This window comes from Rhea americana, unplaced genomic scaffold (assembly GCF_003343005.1).
Source record: "Rhea americana isolate MKP2758 unplaced genomic scaffold, rheAme1 scaffold_20, whole genome shotgun sequence".
Lineage (NCBI taxonomy): Eukaryota > Metazoa > Chordata > Aves > Rheiformes > Rheidae > Rhea > Rhea americana.
This window is the reverse complement of record NW_028186150.1, coordinates 387,468-405,430: the sequence shown is the minus strand read 5'-3', so window position 1 is coordinate 405,430 and position 17,963 is coordinate 387,468. Positions and strand designations below refer to the sequence as shown.

Here is a 17,963-nt window from a genome sequence, read left to right as displayed (position 1 = left end):
GTGTCTCTCCCTATACATAGAAGAATCACAGCTGAGATTCATTTACTTTTTGGCATATTCTCTTTGGAATTTTACAGAAAAATAGCTCTGATTTTATTCATAGAGACACTTATTAGTAAGTGTCTCTATCTATCTATATGTTACTTTTGAAAAAAGTATTGCACATAGGGCCAAATTCACCAAATGGGATTTAAAACTGTTCTGTTCAACATGCCATTTGGTGTCCTGCATGCACAGGCGACAGGAGTACAAGCAAACGCGRAGTGGACCTGGAGGCAGCCTTTAGGAGGCTTCGCCATAGAGCTGGGCACGACTTCGTTCAAGTTAGGCTTCGAACTCTGCAGTGTTTAAACACCTCAGCATTGTTTACAGGATTTGACTCGTTTTGCTTCTCGCTCAGAAAATTGCTGATACCTASGTTTTTAACACTAGATTATAGCCTGCAGTATAGTCCTTCGAGCAGAGAGGTAGGAAAAATGAACTGCTTTGTTCAGAGCGCGGTGCTCCGAGGGTGCGACGTCTGCCCGCGCCGCGCGGTCTCCGGGAGCCRGCTCCGTAAAGGAAAGCCCTGTGTTACCATGCAGCCTTCCACAGCTCTGAAGGGCACCCCAGTGCTTGCTTCGTCTTACAAGCAAATTGATTTTTAAAAAGGTTTTAGCAACGTTTTGAAGTCTTGTCTCTCTAAGATTTTACCTGTTAGTCCTGTGTTTCTCTATCCAGTTAAATGGCAGCAGCCTCCTTTGCCATGGCTGGGTTGACTCTCATCTTCATCTTGCGTAGTCTGAGAACAAGGACCCACAACAAATAAATACGTTAGCGCCTGTGAAACAGCAGTTTGATGATGTCTGACTCCTCCTTCCTGATCAAACTCCTGCCCTCCTCTCTGAGTAGGAACAAGCATTAGTAAAACAGTGCTGTAGGGCCTGTGCGTGTCACCCCATCGCTGTCCTTAAGGCTGCATAGAGCCCGGATAAATAATGGAGGTTTAAGCTTTTCTCCTTTCTTCTTTTTTTAATATATTTTGATAACCCACTCCCCTTCCTTCTTTTAATCTCTCCAGGTTTATTTTCCTTCTGTACACTGGAGTGTTTTTTTCCCTTGCAGTTCTACAGCTTTCTTACAGTCTAAGCTATATAAAAATCAGGGCAAAAGTCAGTGAGATTTGGCAGATGTAACTTATGAGAACATAAGTCACTTTTTGTCTCAAGGCAGGCAGAGCTCCTAGGACAAGCTGATGCAGAGCAGATTTTGCATGGCTTAGGCAAAGCTCTGTGAGAGCATTTATTTTTATTTGCCTGTCCTTAGGAGCAAGTACAAGTTTTTAGTTACCACTAAAAATCCAAGCCACTGATTGAAATGAAGATGGCTAACACACAAKACTTCAAAGGAAGGTTTCCATAGATTAAAAATAGAAAATGTTATTGTGCATTACATTGCACTACAATACTACCTTGGATACAATTTTCCGTTTCATATCCGTCTGTTACCTTTAGTAAAGACCACAAACTGCTGTTTTTGGAAGAAGCAAAGCCAACATTGAGTCGAAAGAAAGAGTGCACTAAAAAAAAATGCACCCTGGCATTAACGTGGGTCTGCACATGCAGGGGCCAGGGCAGAGGCCTGGTGTGCAGATCTTTAACATGTGGCATTGCTTTGAGTCCCCCTCTAGCAACCAGCTTGTGCCTTGAAGCATACGATTTTTAAGTACTACTGCAGTAGGTGTAACTGCTGATGTGCTCTACAGAGTCATCCACGGTAAAAGCAAAAAAGAAATCAAATTCATTCTCTAACATAAACCCATGAGGAAGAAAGGATGAGTTTTTGCCTACTAAAGTTGGGTGTACTGCTTAGACACATATGTAAGTTGAGTGAACAGTTTTTAAATAGTTAAGTGCCTATAGTCATGGATTGCAGATGACTCTATCCTGAAAGGATATCAGTGATAGTAAAATCACAAAGCTCAGGCAGGTTCACTATTCAGTGTAGTAGTCCCAYGTGATACAGCAACAGAAGCGGTATTTCAGCGAGACTGTTAGGTGCTCTTAGAGTTTGCTTACTATTGTTGACATTTATCAGTAGAGAAAAATGCAGAAAGCATTTCCTTGCCTGTAACATAACTWTTGGGACAGTTGATTTAATCATACAAGTTACAGGCACCGTTCTGATTTTGCTGTTACATGCTGCAGCTTTATTAGCGTTGATCTGTGGATTAGCTCAGTGCTGCGCGACAGGGGCCTCTGGAGGGGGTCTGGCTGCAGGAGTATTGGATGCAGATTTCCTATGTGGGTGTGAAGATTGCTGTTACTTAGCCAATCTTAAAATGTACGGCTGGTTAAGCTCTGCCACATATAACCAGTTTACCCCACTAGGCAACGTGGAATATAATAGCAACAGAGCCTTGCCAAACTGCCTACCCATTGGTAATACCTAGGAGTCACCTAAGCTCCCAAAGGCGTATAAGAAAGTGCCTCAGTATCTTTTCTCATTCTGATGCTGTCCGATACACCCCAGTAGACCCAGTGCTACTGCCCTGAACTTACCAGAGCCCCTAGCAGGAGGAAGCAAGCATGGCATCTCCTTCAAGTGGGTCTTAAATTCCATATTTGCTTTTTGTTGAAAGCGGAACTGGCATTTGCTCACGCCGAATGCTGCGCAAAGTCTGCGTGCTTCCTACTCTGCTGGGGGAGACCGCGCCAACACGCTCACCCGCGTGCAAGCGCGGCCCCTGTCGTATTGCCGAGATCAGCATCCTTGGGTGACGCATGTGTGACAGTCACAGAAATTAAAGTTGCCTCTGGGCTCCTTAAAGTCATGCATCTGTTGCTCAAACTTTTCTTTAGGGGGAGGAAGAGAAAATATATTTGAGTAATGCAAATTAACCTCTTTCCTGGGCCAGTTCGTTTGCTTATTGTCCCTGTTGTGGTTCCTGTGCGATGCCTGCCGTGCACTTTTGAAAACAGTGCACCTGTCCAGCAGGGAAGAATCACAGCAGTGATTTTTGTGAAGACCTAATGAAAGTGTCAGTCAGATTTTTCATATATTTACATCTGCTAAGGAACATTTCAGAAATGTTTTCAGCCCCTTTCTGTTCGTATTAATAATGAATACGGTCACTTTTTATTATGACTTAAACCTAGTGTTGCTTTCCAGTAAGAGATAGCATCGATATCACTGCAGTCCAGTATTTTACTATATAATGTACTAAGCTGCTCTGTAGACTGCTTATTTCTGTGATTAATTTTTGTTTTCTGCAGAGGTTTGCTGTGAGCAAGACTTTAATCACAGTGTAGTCATTTAAGAATAAGTTATAGAATTATAGCTGAATAATATTCATTTTATGAGGACTCAAAAGACCAAATCCATCATTTAGATTCAGTTGCTTTTATCACTAAAATTTGCTAAATACTAATCTGATCTTTTTTTTCCACATTGTAGGTGCTTGAAAGATTATTTCAGAAGGGATTTAATGTGGCAGCTTCATGTGGCGGYGGGGTGGATTCCTCTCAGTTCAGCGAATATGTGCTGTGTCGCGAGGACAGACGACCACAACCGACTCCAACGATCAGAATAAAACAGGAGCCCCTGGACTAGAACCTACCGTACTCCTTTGTAACCGTAGAAGTGTTTATATAGTCCCTTATGTGAAACACTAAGGATTTGCAAAACAGTATTAGCAAACAGATTTTGACTTTATGTTGCCAATTAGTGGTATTCTGAAACTACCTGTCACATAGCCAGCCATGAAATGCATTCGGAAAACCAGTTGTCCGTTTTTCACGATGAAATTGCTGAGCGTGCTCAGCACACCAGGCTTTGTGGGAACGTACTTGCAGCTCAACAGCTGTGGTGGTGGCAAAGGCAAAGCTTCAATGAAATCCTGACCCGAGCCAGGACTTGTGCAGAAAGCCCAATTAAAGCAATTTGAATTTAGCAGGAGGAGAGCCGATTCTGACAGCCTTTCCAGCGACAGTCTGCCCCCACAACCGCTGCTGACCACAGGGAAGTGGGGGCCACCCAAAGGAAGAGGAGACACTAAAAACTGCACCGAGCATCTTCCCTGACTGCACACCTTTCATATCAAATGTGCTTTACACCTCCATACATTGCATTACACTTCCGTGATTGTACTCATTCATGCTAGCAAATGGCTTATTTTTATACAACATTTCCAACTGAAATATCTCTCAATGGACAGAATCCAGAATCAGAAAAGGACCGATTTATAGTCAACTGGTGCTCAGTACTTAAAAAAAACCAAAACAAACAAAAAAAAAAGCAACAAAAATTTGACAAGGCCAACTATGGCCAGTACTTGCAAAAGTAGRGATCCGGAAGCACAAAATAAAAGTCCGTCTACCATCATCCAAGGGCCACATACCTACATGGAGCCGTAGTTCTCTTAAAGCCAGTCTTGTTTTGATTCAGAAATTGTAAGCTTTTCATCATCTAAGAAGCGTGGTTCTGCTAAGCAAGCTCTGCTACCCTTTGTTACTCACTTACTAACCGTGTTGTAGGCCCACGTTTAGGAGGAAATGTTAAGAATTGTGGACAACCCTACTCTTTATGGGTCTGGTATTTTTGCAAAAAGCTGTTAAAACCCTCTCCCTTCCATTGTCTGGTGAAAGCAGGCCACGCTTTTGTTTAGATTGTTTTTCCTCTATTATTTTAAACTAGTATTAAAATACTGATTCTGTAGCAGCTGCCCTCTATCTGTGTAATTTTCTCTTTAAAGAAGCCTRATGTCTGCAGGTTACTGTTCCTTTCATGAATCAGTATTGACTCTTCTGACTTGCAGGGCTTCCTAACTCAGGAGACAGCACCACATTTGCAGGTGCAAGGTATAAATAGCATTCTGCTAAATCCTGTTTATTGCTGTTTAGCATGATTGGGTCCTCAATAACTAATTCATGTGTTAATCACAATTTAGTTTCTCCCACCTTAATTTATAGAATACTGTTGTAGATGATGAATTTTAATTAAACTCTTTTTTTAGATTCATACATATGGCCACATTGAACAAGGCACAGAGTATTAAATGGTCAGCAATTCTTTAACGCTAAATGATTACAGTCGGGCAAAAATAAAAATCCAAGTTTAAGATTAGTACTTTGAAAAGTGATGAGCCGTACTGAATATCCAAGGTACAGTCTACACAGAGGTCTAATTTTTGGAGAAGTGCTGGAAACCTGCCTTAGAAAGTCAGACCTCTGCAGGTTTGCTTATCTTGGATACCCAAATTACAAATCTCTCATGAAAATTTTTAGCCTGTTTGTATTAGGCTGCTAATTTAGCAGAACAGTTGAGCAAATCTGTCTACTTTAAAAGAGTTGTAAAGTTATTTTATTTTGTGGTTTTATACTTGTATGACACTCTAAAGTTGCTAGGTATTGCCATATTTGAGTATATGGCACAGCATTCACCTTTGTATGTAAGATATCTGTAGAATTGTATATTATACATTTAATATTGTAAAAAACTTAACGTATAATTGTCATGTATTTGTGTATGAACATTTCTTATACAGTACTTCATGCCATAAACATTTCTGTAAAGTAAAGGATCAAAAATAAGCAAGTAGGGTGGAACACTCACTGTATCTTCCATGGTGTCTGGGAGAGGTGAGAAGTTTTGGTTGCGTCTCCTCTGGCCTGCTCCAGTCAGCTCGATGTAGCCATGTCTTATGAGGAAGGAAAAAAGAAGAAGATTTATTTATTACTTTCGTACATTGAGTTCACTTTCAGTTCAAAATATCCTCAAAATAATCTATTCAGCTGCTTGGTTTTATCCTACGTGCGCTGTGTCCCACGCCCCGGGACAGGGAGGTGAGGCTGAGCGCTCGTCCGGCCGCGGGGCTGCTCCRCTCGTTACTCTCGGCCAGGGCAGAGAGGCGCTTGGCTGATGAACGCGTCACCTTTATGCTAAAAATACGGGCCAGCTYCTGGGTTCGTACCCAGACGAAACCTCCGCGGCATCAGCCGGGGCTGCTGCCTGCGAGCGGCGCCCGCAGCATCTCCTGCGAGCGGGTTCGTACCCAGGAAGGCATGGGAAGCATTCGGGCTCGTTGGGTTGTTTTTCTTCAGTTTGGTGTTCACCACATTTTTTTTTTTATAGCTCAATAAAGCAGCCCTGGTACTTATGGCCGTTTGTAAGGTGGCATCGTAAAAGACAGCGGCTGCGCCAGCAGAGTTGCATGGGAACCCGGGATGGAAAGTTTGAGCCATGGCATCGCAGCATTAACTGCAAAGCAGCGCGAAGGCGAGCGAGACATGTGGAAACAATCACTGTGTTAGAAGAAATATGCCTTTAAAAAAAGAAAAGTTAAGCTAGGACATGTTCTTTTCGTTAGTAACTTCAGGTCACTTATTTAAAGTTTATTACAGTTTTGTTTATATCTTTTTTACTTATTTCCCTATATTCTTGAGCAGCAATATCAGCAAAAACCGATCTGAATTTTTACTTCTGGCCTTAAACCATAGGAACATAACTTAATTAAGAGCATTGCTCAGTGTTGCTAGAATGGGTTTTAAAATATCATCGAAACCCCAGTAAAACTGTGGTATGCAAGAGGCAGATGTTTTTTTATGAAGGCCAAAAAGTAAATAYAGCCTGGTTTTTAACTTATTTTGATCGAACAGAATTGTTCCGATTCTCTTTTGCTGAGCACCAAAACTGTGGTTTAGAGAACGTCAGTCTTCTCTAGCACTTTTCCCACAACCATGTTACACCACTGTGCTCCCAAGTCTCAGAAAAAAAGTGAAAAGAAGAATGTTATGTTGTGCTTATTGGACTAATCTGTTTTGAAAAAGCATCTGTTGAGTGYAATCATTCACTGTATTAATGGCATCAAGGTTTGTTGACAATTTTATTAAATGGTTGACAAAGGATAAGAATCAGCACAACAAAACATTGAAGTATTTGGTTTTCATATTTCTTTGTGGRTATTCTGTTAGTATTTTAATGCAAAATGTTTCTGAACAGTGCTTAAGAACTACAAGACAATGTGAAATTCATGTTTGATAAATTAATACTGTATGTCACTCGATGTGTTACTTTAGTAAATTGTTTTATTTCTTTACAAAATAAGTACAAATAAGGGAGTATGTTTTCACACAAATTGGGGGGTATTTACGAGTATGTACAGAAATCATCAAAATAACGTAATTCTAATAAACACAAGGCCTTTATAAACAATATGTACAAATTATCAATACATTTAAAACATAATTTTACACTTCCTGGCCTTAAATACCTTATGAATAATCTTTTGGCTAAATAGCAGCAGTATAAATTTTCTTCTGCTTTTCATAAACCTTAAAAAATAATTAAAACTTTTGTTTTTAAAACTATTGGACAAATAGTTCTATTTGTGCTTTCGCTATGGTTTCCCATCAAAAAAAAAAATATTGCCTCAAAAAAGTGGCAAGCATAACACAGTAAAAATTGAAAAGATAAATAAGCAAATGTCTCCCTTCCATGGTTACTGATAATACTGTTATTTTTGAAGTACAGCTTGTGGCCACCTGCCATTCCTATCCCATTTAAAAGACTCACACTAACTTTGCTTGGCTTTGGTGTGGGCCCCTTAAATTCAAATTCAGCAAAGCATTTAAAAGCATTCATTTCACTTTTAAGTACATAAAACTACCCATATGCTTAGAGTCATGCACTTGTTTATGAGCCTTTCTGGACTGCAGTCCTCCGGTCCGGTGATCCAAGGCAAAGTCACTGCGGCGAGGACCCCAGCCACGCGCCAGGACGGGCTCCCGCACTTACCACGGCTCTCGTGATTCGAGGAAGAGTGGAACCGGCCCCCCAATAACTTCCTTCACAGCGACTTTAAAAATCCACGTAGAATACTCTAAAATCTTTACTGAACAATACTATCTTTTAAAATCATCATTAAACCATACTCTTTGCAATAAATAAATTAAGATATTTTTAGGAAATAAAATCCAACTTTGATTCATGTTACTCACCAGCTGCTACAAATGTGCAAAAGGTTGAATAGGTTTAGAAAACAACTGGAAGCTAGTCAAGGTAACTCAGCTGGGATCTTAATACACAGATTTCATACACTTAGGATTTGGTTCAGCAAATGGCTCAGGAAATGAGCTGTGCAGTAAGAGCAAAAATCCTAAACACACAAAATCTGTGGGAGTGTGCAGTGGCTATTCTTTTAGCTGTGCAAAAAATTGCAATTTTAACTAATCTAAAATAACAACAGGTATAACCATGGTTAGTCAGTGGAAACAGTGCCAGTGAAATGTAAAGGAAAACAAACCCAGCACTGTAAGTGAACATACATGTTAAAACCATGGTTAGATCCCAGTCCTGTGAACCTGTCCCAGTCTGTCTCAGAGTGAGATGGCTTGCAAGCCATTGCAGTCAGTCTTTCCATTTATAAAAATTTCACTGTGGTCTATTTTAGGCTCATTCAAAATGGCCAAATGGAGTAAGACATTGAAATGGATTATATCTGTGGATTTAATATTTTAAAACCTTTTGCACATTTTTTTTTTAATTTTTACATAAAGGGAATTTATTGCATGTGTCTGACAATTTTGCAAAACAAGCTACAGAAACATTGACTTCTGAAAAAAATAGAAGGCACATTAAAATGACAGCTTTTCAATGCAAGTTGAGCTACTGTATGGAGAGATATCAGTACAATTCTTGGCTTTATTTAAGCAGAGCTCGATAGAGCAGGAGAGAATGGCTTGTTTCTCTTTCCTGTTCCATGTAGAAGATGAAGTCCCTGAGGTTTACGCGAGTTATTTTCTGTCGTGCATACTGCCTGGATGAGGGAGTCCCCAAGCCAGCCTGACTTCCACCGGACATACTGAGGCCCTGCAAAGAAAACAGCAAAGTCCTGAAACAGTAAAGAGTTTCCTCCTAGTCCCAGGTTTGCAGCTACCAACTGCTGGATTATTTTAAATAACTTAAATGGATTTTCATGAACCTAATCCTGAAAGCATTGCATGGTACTTTTTCTTTATTCTTCCAAGTCTCACCAAGTTAACCTGAGCATAGGAACTGAAGACCTTTTAAGACTAGACCTTGTTCATTCACAACTCAGCAAAAATACATCTGGCTAATCTTCCTGCTGCAATCATGTTAACCATAAATGTACTTTATCAGCTTAATTTCAAGAGCCTGTTTTAGGACAAGGACTATTTGCAGAAGATAGAGCCATCTTTAGTATATCGAACGTGTGAGCAATCCTATTCCATCCACGTCCTGAGTCTGGGACTGGAAGCAGGTGAGTTCGGTATCGGTGTATTGCTACTGCAGGAATCTCTACAGCTCCACATCCAAGGGGACCAGAATCTCTCCCCTGGTGTAATGAAGGCAGCGGCTCAGTGGGGGGCACAATCCTGAACAGTCTGCCTAGAGTACACAACCAATCCTTACCGGAGAGATGAAAAAATTAAATAGAAAAATCACAAGGAAGCCTCAGATATTGTATGATGATACAGACAAACAGTATATTTTTCTAAAGCTATGCTAAACTATATACATATATATATATGTTCAAAACTAGTGAGTTTAATGTCTTATTCTGGCCTTCTATGTATAGGAAAAAAAAAACACTTAAACTATGCCTCAGTTACTGATCAGGGCCTGAGAACACTATGGTCTGAGTAGCTAGAAATTTAATGTACATAATTTAGACTGTCTGTTGTCTTGTTGAGTKTAGAGTAGAAACCTGATACACTGAKGCAGACTTTTTTCAACTTTGGGAAACCACTGTTTTTATTGTTTCAAATTGACTTCTAACAAAATAAGATGTTCTAACTTTAAAAAATATGTTTTAATCTCTAAAAAGATTTAAATTATTTTCAAATCTCTAAGACTTCTGGCAAAGTTGTCAAAACTTAAAATCTCAAATTTACTTAATGCTGCTTTTAATRATCTACCTTCTTTCCCCAGGAAATACATATTCTAGGACCTTGATCGTAGCAATTAAAAATGCAGTTAAGCATAATTTTACTACTGGAGGATCATAGGGGAAAACAAATATATATGGTATATTTTGAGTAAGACATAAAACTGTTTTCTCTGTCGTTTTTCTCTGTGTGTACCAGTAAAATGTCAGCCTCTCACAGAGCTATACCACTCAAGTTATTTCTCCTATATCTGATCATTACATTACCGTAGCGGGGCAAATCCTATTCTGTTATAACTGCAACACAAAAGGTTTAATGTAGTGAGAGGAATGTGGCTAAGCTTGGAGGCGAGCGAGGATGCCCCAACCTTTGTGCACCACACAACATTTGATCTTGGGGATTCTGTTCTCCAGTACAGAGTAGTTTCTGTTAATAGATTAATTGATTCACCACCTCACCTCACGCTCACAGGAAAATCACGTGCTGCAGCTGTAAGGGTTGTTCATCCATGCTGAAGCCAGACATTCCCAATGCACAATCCATATATTCAGTGGTGCTCAGAATTCACCCTTTATGCCAAATTGCTTTTTGCATTTCTCAAGAGRTAGCATCATTTAAACACGTACTCTGTCTTCCGCAGATCTGGAAYGATATCCCACCTTACACTGCCTCTCACCTGCACTCTAACCACTCATCCATTTGCCAGGGCTGCTGCCACTATTTCCAACTCTCCAAGGAAGCACCATGCATATTTATTTTAAATCAACCTGACTCAAAAGTATTTTTCTTTCTTCTCTGTTCCCCACATGGTGAATCTCTCTGTCTGCCCCCAAATAATGCTTCTTTCAGATCCAGGCTGATTATAGTTCCTGATCTGTGACAAACGGGCTGGGCAGAAATGTGGCCATCTTAAGAGCATACAGACTAGAAACATCCTGCACACACTTACCAAATATTAGTTGAAAAGCTACTTGATTTTCTAAAATTTTCTTTATACAAAACCAATTCTTTATTCAGTTGAGGTACATTTATAGCAAGTAATTGCTTTCTAGTTGTTCAGCCAAAGAACCTAGAATGAAGATGAGCTAAATCATATTCATTACATTTATCACTTGGGGTACTGAACTTTTGGGTAGGAGGAGCATAATTTTTATAGCGCGGATACTTAAAGTGACATCCTAACATGGCGTTAAGCTGTGTACGTTCTTAACWGAACTTACGAAGGAATCAGTTACAAGATAACATTCTGTAATTCAGTTCTACAAGGTGAGAAAAGCATGCAACTGATTTAAGAAAGCACAAAAGCGCATCTTTAAGTTGACCACACAATAATTCGTATCCGTCAGTACAGTATCTAAATTAAAGACAAATTTGCTTGGTACTGCAATGTCCTCAGCATTATTCTGCAATATYCAATATTCTATACTAGCACACTACCAAATGCCACTTAAAACAATAATGTACATGAATWCTAGCATAGTTAAAATTAATTGCCAGGAATAATGGAACTGAAGTAATACAGATTTGTCTTATGAAAAAATCACATTTTTTATCAGTGTGACAGACTTTTCGTAGCCCAAAMAAGTGCTATGTTGTCTGTACCTATGGCAACTAAAGAGTTACAAAAATAAAAACTCTAATAAAAACAGAAATGGTGCTAAATAGTTTACAACTTTTTTTCCCCGGCTCTTACCAAATSCCCTCAAATATACATCGGGACAAGTTTTCCTATCAGTGAACTTCTATTTATACTTGGGGAGAAGTTTAATTCATGTTCCAAGCCAGAAAAACATTTAAGTTATGCACAAAATCTTTCCACTTCTTCATTTTGAAATGAATTACATAAATGAGCTACAGTAACTTGTTTTCCCATCCCAGCTCGTGCTCTCCTTTGCCTTGCTGCTTCAGTCCTAGACACCGGGAAGGCCCTGGAGCAACCGGTGGCTGCACCGGCCTGGGCAGTGGCAGGGCGCCCGGGAGAGCAAGGAAGCCCGCCCAGCTCTGCACGGAGAAATTCATCCAAAATCAAATGCAGGAATCAACAAAAACGCCAGGGTGCCGTGCCCTCTGCTAACAGGTAACCACTGCAATAGAGTGCATCAGCTCCAACGGGCTTCAGTGTGCTTCAGACACATTCAGTGGATGTATATACAATTTACACATTTTAAATAACATTATGGGACTGTGGAGCACAATTTGCCCACTGGAAGCAGCCTAACCTAAAATTATGGCTTAAGAAGAAGAAGTAGAGTCACTATTGGTTCAGCATACACATTTTGAAGCAATTCTGCATTTATCTCAGATCTGACACAAGATTTGGGCCACCCATCTCASCTTGTTTGCTATTTTTACAATTGTCTTTGGTGAGAAAAATCATGCTGTGGACAAGCAGAGTAAAATGGCTCAAAATAAAATACCAATAAAAGATTTGATCGATTACTACATAAACATGCAACAACCTGCCAAAGAAACATGCATTCTCAATGGTGGTAGGGTACAAATTAAAACAAATTGGCCTGTGAACAGAGGGTCTGACCGGGGGCTGAGCCGCCACACTGGCACGCTCACCAGCCCGCAGCCAGACTTGCCCCCGGGCTCCCCAGCCCACACTGCAGCCTTCTCCTCAACAGAGGCACTAGCATGTCGCTCATTCCCGACCCCAACTCACCAACATTCATGGAAGCGGAAGGAACTTAAAAATCACCCAGGAGCTCCTGACCACCTCTTTCTCCCTTCTGCTGGCCCCCTCCGTTATATTTGATCAAAACCGCCCACAAGATTTAAAGGCTTTTGCAAAAGAGGACCGACACACACTCCTCTTTCTTAAAAAAAACACACCTAAGGACCGAAATTTTCATGGACAAATTTCTCTACTGCTCACAAAGTCAGAATGTCTGTGTGTGTTAAATTATACTAACTGCAGCAGCAGGTGTATGAAAATCAAACCGAACAACTCTCCAAAGCACGCTGTTCCTTGCACTGCACAGAACTGCCTTCATGTAGCAAAGCAGCTGTAACAAAATCTATTCTAATATTTATTATAGAAATTTCTAATGCCAAACAATTATTTTTTTTCCACAAATCTGAAAAACTTCAGCTTTTAAAGACATTGAATAGTAGAACCATGGAAATATGGTGTGATATTCTTGGCAGAAAATACAAAGATAAGGGCAAACAGAAGACTGCATTTAATATTTTATCCATCCTTCCTTCACCAGAAAACAATTCAGGCCTGACATCTCTCCTTTGAACATAGTCTTGAACTGCGGCTGTTGCTTCCCTGTGACCCAGGGTGGCAAGGCAGTAAGGATAAAAGACCTGCAGGTTTTCTTCCAGGGCTACATGGCATATCCTTGTGGCAGGCTTGCACTTCAAGCCAAAGTCTGAAAGTGGGAATCATACGGTAACTATTCAAAGTCAAGTCACCAATCTAAATATATATTTAAGATAATATGTGTACATACATGCTCTAGGCAGGTTGGACTAGATGATCTCCAGAGGTCCCTTCCAACCTTACTGATTCTATGATTCTATGATACACACACACACACCTTTTGCTCTATTGTCAAACTGGAAACCAGGAGGTTAAAAAAAAAAAAATCCATTGTATTTTCTATATTTCAATATGGGGAAGTGGCTTCAGCAACAACAGGGCTTGACTGAAAAGACACGGCTAATTTTGATAAGGAAAGAAAACACATATGAAGTAAAAATGTAAGGATTTTTGCCTCTACAACCTCCATGAACTCAAGAAGAGTGGGAAGATAAGGTATATATAAAGTGTGGTCTTACGAATAAGAGGTCTTGGATCATAAGAAATAATCTGGAGATATTCGACAGCAATAATGTTTGCTCGCATAAAGTGCTATCAGATCTTTGGCTGAGAGGTACTTTATACAGGGAAAACAGGTATAATATGTCTGATCAGTTGTCCTACAAAATACAGGATTTCATTCAGCACCTACTGAAGGTAATAGTAATGATTTCACTGATCTAATGAGAGCTGAAACATCCTTAAATCAGTATTCTTCTTAAGTACAGGAAAGTAAATAACTGTTTGTCAGCATCTCAAAGATCAGCAATATTGTATGAAATACAATTATACCTACAAAAAGACTTAGCAAGCGCAATATGGTAGCTTCATAAATGTCTTTAGAAAGATTCATCAACAAAAGCTGTCATTTAGGCTTTCAGATCAGCAACATTTACTGGGAGGATTAAATATCATTCTTTCTTAGGAAGCTGGTTATTTTCATTTGCAAACGTTTTTATCCTATGCTTTTTTCATGCAACTGTTCCTACAGACTCCATTTTGGCACGCGTTAGCTTGCTACACCCTCTTGGATGCAAATGCATCTTATTTCCCCAGGCACATAAATACACACCTTGCCCTGCAGACAAACATCAGAAAAACTGATTTGCACAAGTATTTACAGGTACTTCAAATACCAACACAATTGCAACATTTCAAAGACAGCATGCAGTAATTTTTATATTAAGAAATAATAAGAGGAAGGTAAATCATACTAAGACCTGGATGCAGTGAAAAACATTTCTTTGGATGTGATCACTTCAGTTTATAATTACATGATGTTATTTCAACCTAAAGCGGGCTGCCATTACAAGAGGAATGCTTTATATGTACTATCTCTTTGCCTTTATTATGTTAAGCTAAGTCACATATGCAAGAACCATTATAATTAAAAGCCTGCTTTGTAAAACAACATCACACCAAAAACTTCCAGCTGAAAGAATTCAGTGGCTATTATCAGCCTGACCACCTAGTCTTCCTTCTAAGAGAACATTTCCCCCACCAAAGCTGACTAAGAGCACCAGCAAAAAGCAGGTTATGCAACATTTCAGGGAGAAATAACCTGGGAAGAAGAGAAGTCTCCTGCACGGATATGAATAATGCAGATTAATTGTAAGGCAGATATGGGTTTCTCATTTACTTGCTCAAGGGAGATAGGTGTTCAACTGCCCAGTTCTCAACAGGTTATTCTCAGGAAGAAATCAGACTGCAAATAATTTAATTTTCTTAATCAATTTATCCATGCAGATCTCTGGACAATTACTGCATTAATGTGCAAAAGAAACCTGAGTTTTTTCTGCAGAGAGGTATTGCTCTGCATTGTGCTAAGACTTTCAGCCTCTCAGATCTTTCCATATCCCTCACTCCTCACTTGGTATGCAATGAAAACCAGCGTCTTTTACCCTCTACCGTCTTGCAGCATACTCCAGAGTGGCTTGGGTGCTGCTGTCCCCAGGTCTTTTCATCTATTTTGTTCACGGACCAGCTCTTCATTGCAGCTATAGAACTTGCCAACATCTTATTCCACAAACATCTCGCATTTAAAAGCGATGACAATTTTACCCAATTAAGTACTCTGTGTTTGGACTGCATTTTTGCCATGGCAATTATGAATGGAATATTTGATTTATCCTGTTTCCATCATACAAATGTATTTTCATTTTATTTGGAATACTTCTCCCATGCTTTCCAAATGTTTAATCAAGTGCTGCTCACTTTGAAATATTAATCCTGCCAATTTTTTATTTTATTTTTAAAGTATTTTAGTGCTTCTCCCTTCTCAGTGTTAGTTTTTTTTTTCTTTTTTTAAGTACTTGCCACCTTCCTCCAGTACAATTATGTTGTACATCGCTATATTCTCTCTCGCTGGGAGACAAGAAATGTCAAACCAACTTCGGGAGAAGCCCTATAGATCAACTAACAGTATGCACATTCTTCTTGAATCATATTTGATTCCCATCTGTTTTTTTTTTTCTTTTTTTTTTTCTTTTTTTGTGGTAATCCCTGACATTAGTTCAACACTATCTCAGTTCTACATAGTGGGTGGCCTTTGTTTTCTAGCCTGTATGACTGTGATTTTCATTTAACCAGAAAATTAAAATAATTAAAGTATTCTTGATATTCATCAATCTCCAGACACATAAAACTGTAAAATTCAATCATTTCAATATCTAATTAAAATATTCATAACTGTTAGCCAGTAAAGATTTTTTTTTTTGGCTTATCTCTTACTGAGGACATTCTGAGCAGAACAACTGTAGGGGACTAAATTCATTTGTAGCTGTTTTTGATGAAGAAAATCCTGCACCAAGAAATGTGTCTTGACCCCTCCAAGAGCTAGTGATATCTCACCTATTTATGGTGAGACACAGATATCATATAGCTGTTTCATATACTGCAAGTCTTCTGGTTGGAGGGTGGAAGAGAGGGAGACAAAGTGAAAAGTATCTAAATCTTAATGCTTGTGAAAAAAATCCTTACAAATGTGAACTTTAATGCAAAATCACTTTCTCAGCTCTTGAGAGCATGAATTGCCCTCATTCATCTCAACTGACTTTCAGTTCTAGAGCCTAATTATGATGTATAACACCCAGACATTAAAATAATTATGTTTGCAACTGTGGGCCATCTTGTGCGTTCCTGGCAATTGTGCAAGTGCCAATCAAGTGACTTTATGCACCACTTGCCAAACAAAGGGCAAAAATAGCCATAGATATACCAGCTCTTGGCACATTTTATTCCAGTGTAAAATTTGCTAGTAGATTAATTACAATCTATGAACAGTAGTACAAACCCTTCCCTATAATTACCAGAGGCTCCTCTGTGGATTGAGGGTATATGGCTGTAATCTGTACCCCCAGCCCATTATATATAACAAAGCAAAGCAGGCAACGCGGTTATCTCCCAATTGAGTGGCAATAAAATTAAGCCCTAAATGCCAATACCTTCAGCTTGCAGGATAAACACATTGTCAGAAAACAGTACAGTCTACAGGAAATAAGACATTAACATTTGTAAATAAAATGTAGAGGGCAGTTAACAATCTTCTATTACTGCAAATATCATGGAATATAATTAAGTCTTGGTGTATTTCAGACATTAGGGAGAGATGATAGAGTTCAGCAAGGAGAAATCTCTGAATCATTCAGCCACTCATCTCTTGATTTCTTAAAATTTGTAATTTTTACAATTAATTCTCACACTTAATTCTTTTTAAGTTAAGTGTTTTTGTTTGAATTTCCCTTTCTTGAAAAAAGTCCAAAAAAAAGTTAAACTATATTGGCACAAATAGCTCATGGAAGAATGGCTCCAAAGAGGAAACAAAGTGAGTTTTGCTTCCTACAGACATAAGTTTATATGAGATATGGATGGGATGGCTGGCGTAGCTTGATATGACACAGAGGAGACCAGAACAAAATAAATGCTTTCTATGTTGAAAAGATTCCTTTTAAAGTTTTACAGCTATTACATGCAAGCATTTTCATCCATGAGAAAATATTTTTTTTTCCTTTCTCCATAAAGCCCCAATTCAATACATTCTGTAGTTTCTGCTTTTACATTACAAAGAGTGTCCTTTGCACATCATGGTCAGAATTTGCTGTTTGTTTATCATGCTCTCCTGTTTCTCAGGTCCTTTCCTTCTCCATGGCCCATGCCTCTTTCTTTTTGCCACAGCAGGATCAGTTCCCCAGGACTCAAAGCAGATACAGTTTACAACATGCATGTCTCTACCTTCCAGATTGCAATTTAATCTGCTGCCTAACTTCAAGTTGTTTGAGCACACACTGTTTCACCATCATTTTCTTTAACCTTCACTTCACACTATTCTCTAACCCCTTAGTGACAATCCAGGTTCTTCCATGAGACAAAATGAGATAAATCAATTTAATTATAAATACTGAATTGGCAATTTAAACTTTRCTCCCTTCAACATTAACAAAAAAAATGAATTCCCCTTCACCTCATGAATTCCCAAACTATTATCCTTATCCAACCTGTTTCACCACAAAGCAAACAATCAACATTTTAAATCATCTTCAACACAGTCAAAAGAGAATAACTCTTGTATTTCAAGACTAATTCACTTGGAGGGAGAAAAATAAAATAAAATAAAAACTAAACACGTGGTTTGTAAAATTAACCCTCTCCCACTTGGACTCACATCTCTTTTTATAAGATGAAATCAAATGCAATATGAAAACGTTCAAGAAGATCCTTGAACTAAATGTATCTTGCTGTAACAAAAACATGATTGAGCAATCCAT

General features: G+C 39.0%; 2 protein-coding genes across 5 annotated transcripts in view; one reads left to right on the top strand and one right to left on the bottom strand.

The window, feature by feature from the left end:
• The window catches only part of KCTD15 (potassium channel tetramerization domain containing 15), a 44,893-nt gene extending 37,968 nt beyond the window's left edge, over window positions 1–6,925 (top strand). For 3 of the 4 annotated variants that reach the window (XM_085303751.1, XM_085303750.1, XM_085303748.1), the window contains exon 5: window positions 3,436–6,925. In XM_085303751.1, coding sequence (XP_085159877.1) covers window positions 3,436–3,591 — 156 coding nt within the window. In that variant the 3' untranslated portion in view covers window positions 3,592–6,925. The remainder of the gene's footprint in view (window positions 1–3,435) is intronic. The other variant, XR_014895709.1, reaches the window with a different exon arrangement.
• A 162-nt stretch (window positions 6,926–7,087) lies between these two features.
• Window positions 7,088–17,963, bottom strand: part of LOC146596467 (transcription initiation factor TFIID subunit 4-like) — a gene marked incomplete at its 5' end in the record, with an annotated part of 149,308 nt that continues 138,432 nt past the window's right edge. Inside the window, one exon of the mRNA XM_085303728.1 lies at window positions 7,088–8,847. Coding sequence (XP_085159854.1) covers window positions 8,680–8,847 — 168 coding nt within the window. The remainder of the gene's footprint in view (window positions 8,848–17,963) is intronic.